The sequence below is a fragment of the Priapulus caudatus genome, unplaced genomic scaffold (assembly GCF_000485595.1).
Source record: "Priapulus caudatus unplaced genomic scaffold, Priapulus_caudatus-5.0.1 Scaffold676, whole genome shotgun sequence".
Taxonomy (NCBI): domain Eukaryota; kingdom Metazoa; phylum Priapulida; class Priapulimorpha; order Priapulimorphida; family Priapulidae; genus Priapulus; species Priapulus caudatus.
Genome location: NW_014577737.1, coordinates 101,858 through 110,869, shown reverse-complemented (window position 1 = coordinate 110,869; position 9,012 = coordinate 101,858). Strand labels below are relative to the sequence as shown.

At 39.1% G+C, this 9,012-nt stretch overlaps 1 protein-coding gene across 1 annotated transcript; it reads left to right on the top strand.

The window, feature by feature from the left end:
- Positions 1-7,164, top strand: LOC106812697 (transcriptional repressor protein YY1-like). Its single transcript, XM_014816641.1, has 6 exons — positions 1-510; positions 1,077-1,218; positions 1,495-1,552; positions 2,096-2,254; positions 3,319-3,488; positions 5,868-7,164. Exons 1-6 carry the CDS (start codon positions 30-32, stop codon positions 5,920-5,922), a joined length of 1,065 nt encoding a protein of 354 aa, XP_014672127.1. The 5' UTR covers positions 1-29; the 3' UTR covers positions 5,923-7,164.
- Positions 7,165-9,012: the final 1,848 nt, after the last annotated feature.

Sequence of the window (9,012 nt, the reverse complement as noted above, 5' to 3'; positions counted from 1 at the left end):
AGCTGGTTGGCCCGCAGTGTACGAGCAAAATGGCGTCCGAAGAAGAAGTGTGTACTGAGGTCGTGATACAGCCAGAAGACATTGAATATGACGACGAACAAGAAATACAAGAGATTGAAATCGAGACTATACCCGTAGAGATGCCTATGGAAACCGTTGAGACAACAATTGCAGAAATAGATACGAACCAACCGATGATAGCGCTTCAACCGTTACCCGAACCGGGGAGAGAGGAGATCATTTTGCAAACGACGGAGGAAGTTGTTGGAGCCGATCAGTTTGGAATTGTGCAGTACGAGATTCCAGTACCCGTACCAGAAGAAACTATAATCGAAACAGAACCGTCTTCGTCAAGAAAAATGAAGGGTCGTGGACGAAAGATACTTAGACGTAACGAATTGACGGAGCTGAGTTTCGACAGTGGTGATCGCAGCAACCGAAAATGGGAACAGAAACAGGTTCAGATAAAAACGCTAGAAGGTGAATTTTCCGTCACAATGTGGGCATCAGGTAAGCTTAATATCATTTTTATACATTGTTCTATCACTTTGGATGTTGTTTGAAAGTTTTCTCGCTTTTACGTTTAAATGAAGTCAATTTGAAATCGAAGTTTTGCTGAAATGAACAAAAATTGGTTTGTGAGCAAAAGGCGGGATCCGTTAGAAGCGGTCTTACTATGTATCGTTGTCGTATTTATAAGCGTCTACATGTATGCATGTTATGTTAATATTATTGTACGTTTCCTTAACTTACGAACCAATGTTTTGATTTTGATGTCGGCCATGTATATATCCATGGGCGCCGCCATATTTTGGGGTAGAATATGGCCGTTTTACAACATGGCGGTGTAATGGCGGAAAGTCGCCATTTTGGTGTAGCCGCTTGCATTTGCTCTCCTATTTCCCCCTCGTTTCTTGTCTTAACGATGAACCATATGTACCAATAACGATTTAAATTTCCGTACTTTGGTTTGGAGTGTCTTGTGATTTTTGATATGTAAGGGTATCAGTCCAATATCGCAGGGAAATTATGGTGTTTGTCGTTGTGAGGAAAATATCCTTTGTCCTTGGTTGTAGGCGGGGACGAGAAGAAACCACTGTCGGAAGAGTCCGAACCCGATCCGGACTATACCGAATACATGACTGGCAAAAAAATACCACCAGGGGGCATACCAGGTGTAGATCTGAGCGATCCTAAGCAGTTAGCAGAGTTTGCAAGGTATTGCAAGCCCACATATTCATTGCTTAGTTTGATGAAAAAAAAATTGAATGAAAACCACAAGTATAATTAAATGCACAAGTGTAATTACATGGAAATTGCATTTGACAATATATATATGCATATCGTTTGAAACTTATGTGACCCAATTTTATTAAACATATTTTAATTGGCTAATAATACCAATGGCAATGAAGGTACTTAGTATAGTTATTTATTTTAGTAGTAATATAGTATATAGTATAATAGTAGTAAATATTTTTTATTTATCAACAGACTAAAGCCTAAACGACAAAGTGAGGATATGCCCAGGACAGTGACATGTCCTCACAAGGTAAAGTCAATTTGTCAAGTTTCATAATAACTTTTATACATAAAATATTATCAGTTCACATAAGTTGCATGTATTGCATTATAATATTTTATTAATGTTCTTTGCTAACATCCACAAACTGTATTATATTGATTTAATTAAAATTCAATATAGAATAAGTAATATAACAAATAAATAATAAAATGTAATAGCTTCCATATATTATATTATCAGGGGTAATAATGACAATTTGTCATTATTAACCCTTGATAATTTTGTTGCTACCTTAGTCTGGTTCTCTTCAGTGAATCAAAATACATTCATATACATTTAAGTGCTACAATGTAAATTATGCAATAAATGTGTATTTTTACTGCCAGATCAATAATTGCCAGTTAAATTTGTATGTACCATCCTTCTATTTTTTTACTATAGTAATATTTTAACAGTGTATAGACGACGATCACCAACAATACGTGTCCAACATAGAATTATATTATTTCGATCCTCTACGGTACACACACATTAAATATAATACAATGTGTTGTAACTATGAATTTTCAGGGCTGCACCAAGATGTTTAGGGACAATTCGGCTATGCGGAAGCATCTCCACACACATGGTCCTCGAGTGCATGTCTGCGCAGAGTGTGGCAAGGCATTTGTTGAAAGTTCCAAGCTGAAGAGGCATCAGTTGGTGCACACGGGAGAGAAACCGTTCCAGGTAAGATTACTACAAGTGTAAGATAGCGTTACTACAAGTGCCACAAGCGTGTTGGATTGAAGACATCTTAAAAAAGTATAGATTTAGGTGCATCGCTCATGGATAAACAGGGATGAGATTCTTCCGCGGATCCGCGGAAATCCGCGGATTTGACAGTCCCAGGGGTCGTTTTTGTGAAACGTCTAAATTCGTTGAGAAAATTGGGAGGGGGTAACAATGTAACAATTTAAATTATATACCCTCAACAGCACCTGACTGTAGACTGTAGAGTGTAGACAGTAGACTGACAGCGAAGTATACAGTGTATCTGTTTTTGCGTACCAGAAAAGAAAATCCTCGTTCACAGGCTGCAGTAGAGGGGCAGACATTTGAGGTAGCTGATCACGTAACGACCATGCCTGGCCTGGGGGCCGGGTTTACATGTTGCTGCGTGCATGTTGTGTGCATGACTATGCACTGATTGTTCCATTTGCATTGTGTTTTTTTCATTCAATTCTCGTCGCAGCAAGGCAGCTTATGTCTGAGTAAAACAATGCAAGCGACGGGTGGAAACAGAAAAATATCATTATGTCTAGACATTTAATAAAAAAACTATTTCCTATTTTCTATTCCCTATTTTCAGCCCCCTGATTTCCTATTCATAGTTCGTTTGTTCCTTTTGACAACTTGAAAAGGTGATTCAAGAGTCTCCTATAATGTGTTCAGAATAGCTTAGAATGCACCAAATTGCACCATTCTTTTAAAAATATTCCGGGGGAGCATGCCCCCGGACCCCCCTAGCATCGCGATGACCTACGGTCCTCGCATTGCTCGCTCCTCTGTTTGCTAATTTAAATTTCAGCTGAAAATTTAATTAACCAATCTCATCCCTGGATAAAGGTGAACAGCTTGAGCTCTGTAAAGATTTTAGTTTAATTACAACGCGTTTAATAATGATAAAATATACACATTAATTGATTTTAGGGTTGAATCACCACTTTCTAAAATATAGTAAATTGTGCAACTATATTCAGATATCACTTTCAATCCTCTAAACCAGTTAATGATTATGTGAATATTTGCAGTGCACATTTGAGGGATGCGGGAAGCGATTCTCCTTGGATTTCAATCTTCGTACCCACGTGAGAATCCACACTGGTGACAGGCCTTATGTTTGTCCGTTTGATGGGTGCAACAAGAAGTTTGCACAGTCAACCAACTTAAAATCTCACATCCTAACACATGCCAAAGCAAAGTGAGTATGCAGATGATGTAGTATTTTACAGTATTACCCCATATTTCCATGAAAATTCGGAATTTCAGGGCAATTCATCTACTGAGTATCAGTGAGGTTTTTGTTCATTTAGCTGACTACTCACAGCTGACTTGGAAAAACTGATATTCATACCTTCAAGAGATATTAATACCTAGAGTACAACGGAAAAACGGGAAAATAGTGCTATTTCACGGCAATATTATTCTACTTTGCCTGCGAGTCTAGAATAATGTTATGGTATTGCATTAAGCAGAATTCTTTGCTCTGTAAAACAAGACCAACCGCTTGTCAATACGATACTCCGAGGCTGAAATATTGGCTCGTAAACTTCCCCTCCCACAGGCCTCACGGCACCTCGCATCCACAATATTCACTATCCTTCTCGCCTTTTGCGGGTTAGGAAAGTCGCTTCGTGAGAGTTCGGTTATTTCCGCGATAACTTTATGAATGAACAGCATTTCTCTTATAATCGGTGACTTTCTGGGGCATTGCCTATGCCCTTATCTCCCATTATCTTTCCTAGCACGGCTAATGCCCTTCATGATGGAGCCAACAATGTTTTCTAAATTAAGTCTACAACGCAGCTCAGTTACTATATGCATGGTGTAGTAAGAGTACCAAATTTGGGCATGTGACATAAATTATCAGCGCTCCAAGCGGCGATGGAAAACGATAGCCAGACCCGCAAAAGGCGAGAAGGATAGTGAATATTGTGGTAAAGTAGAAATAATATTGCTGTGAAATAGCACTATTTTCCCGATTTTCCGTTGTACACTTTAGGTATTATTAGCTCTTGATACCTTACAGGTGTAAGATAATTGCAAAACGTAAAAGTAATGTTTATTCTTTGTACGCCCAAGAGGTGGCGCCACTAGTTGAAGATAGAGACTTATTGCGGAACTAGCCAAAGATCGTATAAGGCGCGTTCACACGAACGTTTTTGGCCCGAGCCTAATTAGGCCCGCGCCAGATTTGGCTCGAGCCGAGCGTTCACACGGACGTTTTTGGCCCGAGCCTAATTAGGCCCGTGCCAGATTTGGTCCCATCGAAAACGTCGGACCAGGCCCGAGCCAAATTTTAGCACCAGCTTTCGGCGAGCGGTAGAGCGGTAGAATCGGTTGAGTGGTAGATGCCGCGAGTGTCGAACGTGTACTTCGACGAAATAAAGTCCAAAACAGTATAAAAATTCGAAAAATTTGATCAGGATGCACGTTTTCTAGATTGATAATTAAACTCGGAACGTAAGTAAATACTCTGAATCGTACACAACGCCATCTCGCGACATATGGCAAAGTATCTGTGAGATATTTGTGCAATAAAATTTATTTGAATTTGAATTTGACAGACAGTATTCACTTGCGTACGTGTGAACGCTCCGACTCAAACCGGCCCGAGCCAAATTTGGCCCGAGCCAAATCTAGCCCATTTGGCTCGAGCCAAACCATGACCGTGTGAACGCGACTATAGTGCCGGAGGCGCTATAGGATCTTTGCTCTAAACTATGAATTTTGCACAGGGGAGAGACAGTGATCTGCTAGGGGACGGCTCTGATTGGCTAATTTTGTCTCTTATTTATTTTATTTTTTATTATTTTTGGCTAATTTTGTTTTATTTTAGAATTAGGGATGGGGTTAGGGTTAACTGATTTCTATATCCACAACTTATTTCTATATTCACTATCTCTCCCCTGAGACCTACTACTAGAGCTCATAGGGTCTATGTCCCCCAGGGTACTGCCGGAACGTACCCTGGGTACGGTCTGGTATACCGGAATGTACCCTGGTAACTATCTGATATGGTTAAAGGGTTAGGGAGTAGGCGTAGGTGACTCCCTAGACTCGTTACTGGAGTAGGCGAGGTACGGTCCGGCATATTAGATAGTACCAGGGTACGTTCCGGCAGTACCCTGGGGGACATAGACCATCTCAGCACTACTAGACTATACACGCTGTTGTAACTGCATCTGTGTTAATCAAGTTTATATCAACAATATGTTATGTAACAAGTAAGACAGTCGTTGGAATCTTTATTCTAATGCCTCAAGAACACGAGATATATAACAACAGGTTTGGTATTTCCGCATTAGACAAGTTTCTATATTGTAATTTTCCTGAATTACCTGTAGTTGCCCGATAGCCATGCATCTGTGTGTATTAATCTGGGATAGTTCAAAATGTTTTTGTTTTTTTATAAAAAACGTGCTTTTGTGGCAGTGCATTAGTGGGCAATAAAGTGTTGGAGATATCCATCTTTTTAATCAAGATTATGTCATCCAGACTTGGGCTGTATCAAAAGCCTCCCCACCAAGTTCAAAAGTATGTTTTCCTGTCACTGATGCTATCCCTTTCTTCTTGACAGGTCAAAACCATCGCCAGTGACATCAACTGTCACTCTTTGGACTGGTCAGGTATGATTGGCCTACTCCATTCATCACACCATCATCTGCACATTACTATCAGTCACCAAGGAGTTTGCTGTTGCTTTCATGTATTCCAATTAGTTCCTTAATGGCCATAGACAACACAGAAAACACACATGCACTGTCTAAAAAAAAGTCCATCATCTGAGAATGCTTTAAATAATTGATCTGGCAGCAACAGGAGTTTGTGATCATTGCTTTGTATGATAACACAACACAGAAATCAAGAGTTGGTAAAATAATAATGATGCAGGGAATTAATTGGAATTTCAGAGCAGTTATACATACCTGTTTTAATCAGATATTTTGTATGTGTTATAAATATTTTCATTAATAGTGGATATACACTGACAGCTATTTGCCCCTGTAATCAGACCAAAAGCAGACACAATGCCCCCACAGCAGTAGTAAGAGTTCATGTGAAGTAATTAAACCTGTTATCATCCATTGGCCTAGTGGCTCTTATATATTAATTATATATTATGGGTTATAGAATTTGGAATAACTATTTGTGTGGCTGCAGTCAGTAAGTGCTTCATTTATATATCATATAATTATTGACAAGAGACAGTGTAATATACAGGCTAAATGACAAGTAGATATTTTATATATAATGCAGTATGTGATCATACTAATATAAGATGACGTCACTTCCTATAGTAAAAACGATTTTACTTGGCGAAGGATAATGCTTTGGAGCCATAAATGGTCATTATTTTCACGTGAACAATGTAAAAAAATCAGGTTTGACATGAAGTTCAGAGATAAACTGTCATTTGCATGCCTGGTTGAATGAATGAAGTCATGTTTGTATCCTACATATTAAATTCTCAGGCATTTTGTTGTTTCAGTGTGTGAATTCAAGAATAAATGTAGGAGGTATTTTATTGATTAGGTGACCGTTTTCATGTATGTGACTAGAGTTAAATCAGGTTTGGCACACGCTGTTGTCATGGTTAGTTGTTCTGCTATTTTACATTGACTGTTGTTATGCAACAAACTTTAGAACCAGTTTCCAGGTGTATGTTACAGGTATCATTGCATAGTAATGTGTACTCTTCTACTTGTAATATAAGAAATTCTTGTGATTGCCTGTAGGCTTGTAAATTTCACAAACAAACATAACACAGCTTCTAAAATTTCATGTGGACTATTCTGTTAGTGATCTAATGGCATCATGTGAAAAGTTCTGCAATGCATGCTGATTAAATTATGCCCATGTTTAGAAGACGGTAATGATATTTGAATATGCTCCATCACTTTGTATTGTGTAAGAAAAATATTATGCAAAATTCTCACAAAGCAACTAACATATACAGAATTTTAGCTTATCTGACACAGTCAGGTACATCTTGTAGAATGGCATGAGCAAGGAGAGGGGCAATCTGAAACGACACTGGGAGGTCAAATCTGAGGGTTACGGGTGACAAGTCACATGGTGTGAATGAAGGGGGAATATTCTCCCGTTAAATTAATTTAAGATATAGGACATTGCCAATGACATATTGTCCTATTGGCACTTTTAATATTTGGTATGGAGTCAGGGTGAGAGAGTCAATCATCATTCTGGCAAAATTTGAGGTCAGTGGGAAGTTGGGCAAAGGACAGATTTCCGACATTTTTAAAAGACATGATCTGACACACCGAGTGGAAAGCTGTTGTTTTAATGGCGACTTACCACTTTCATGACTTTGTTAAATGGACTGAAATGTTCTTTCCATTTTATCTGTCATGACGTATTGTCCCTCAAGTGGAGGGTTGAACACAGATTTGTTTACTGTTAGCAAAGGCCTGAAATCATTTTGCTAGTGGAGCCTATATAATTTCAGAGTTAAATTTTTCAGTTGGAGAAGGATTAAGCTAAAGTTTATTAATTCATATGAGATCCGTTCCCTACCTCCGAGGCTGTACTGTAGTCCCATACATCAAATAGCACCTAGATAACAACCACGACATGTCCTCCTTTACAGTCATCAACATGCACGAATTTCTACCAGCTGCATTTGCGTAGCGGTTGATATATACAACACATTATACATAATAACATTTCATAGTACGTCACTATACCGCCCACTAATGCATAGCAAAGTACGTGAACAAGTATGTTGTGTTACTCACTTGCTAATTGGCAGGTAGGAGTTAAGGGTATGTCCAATCAAAGACTGAATACAATAAGGCAGGACTATCACTGATTGGCAACAGCATAAGTATATAGGATATCTATAGGAGTACTCCCGATAACCCCTATCCCCACACTCGTCTCTCTGTCGCCCCCTTCCTCTCTGTCTCACTATCAGTCTACGCCCCTGGTGCTTTCCAGCACTACTATAGTTGCCACATGAGTTTCCGGAAAGGCATTTCTATTGCTTTATTTGTGCTTGATTCCAATTGACTTTCCAACTCCCCACTTTGCTCCCCCATTGGCACAGGTCGGGTAAGCAGTGTCACTCTGTGGCACTTGTTATGAATATATCATACAATGAGCCATAACATATTGAAAGACAAATATACTATATATAATGCTTTTTATACCAAAACCATAAATATGTACTTGGGTACTGCTCTAATTAAAAAGCCTGCCAGAGCAGAAGCACATTTTCCACATGATATTTCTGTCCTTACCGACTAATAAAATAACATCAAATCACTGGTTGCTCACCCCACACTCAGCAGTTCCTACATAACATTTTAAACTGGAATGTACAAGAAGTGGTCTAATAGTAGCCACAGCATTCATCCCACTACTAACAACGGCATCACCACCATGCCTTCTCTGCAGTGTGTCCGAAGCTAATTCGCTCCTCAGCCACTAGTTCCTATGATGCATGTCCATGTCATATCTATTTACAGTTCACTATTCTCTCACTTCCATTGTGCTGGGTTTCTGTACACTCCAATACTGGGACCAGTCGAGATTAGGAAGTCCCCAAATGGCATAATAGGTGACACATATGATGAAGAAGAGCATGACAGACACCAGCATCGAACTTCGGTTTTCCTTGCGAAGTCTGTACAGCTTCTGTTCTAAAGTAAAATGATAATTAGATTATTATTATTATTATGTCATATGCTTTTAGATGTCAA

Coding starts and splice junctions, on each gene's coding strand:
- LOC106812697 (XM_014816641.1), top strand. CDS start 30: ATGGCGTCCGAAGAAGAAGTGTGTACTGAGGTCGTGATACAGCCAGAA. Junction 1,219..1,494: donor CAGTTAGCAGAGTTTGCAAG/GTATTGCAAGCC, acceptor ATTTATCAACAG/ACTAAAGCCTAAACGACAAA. Junction 2,255..3,318: donor CGGGAGAGAAACCGTTCCAG/GTAAGATTACTA, acceptor GAATATTTGCAG/TGCACATTTGAGGGATGCGG.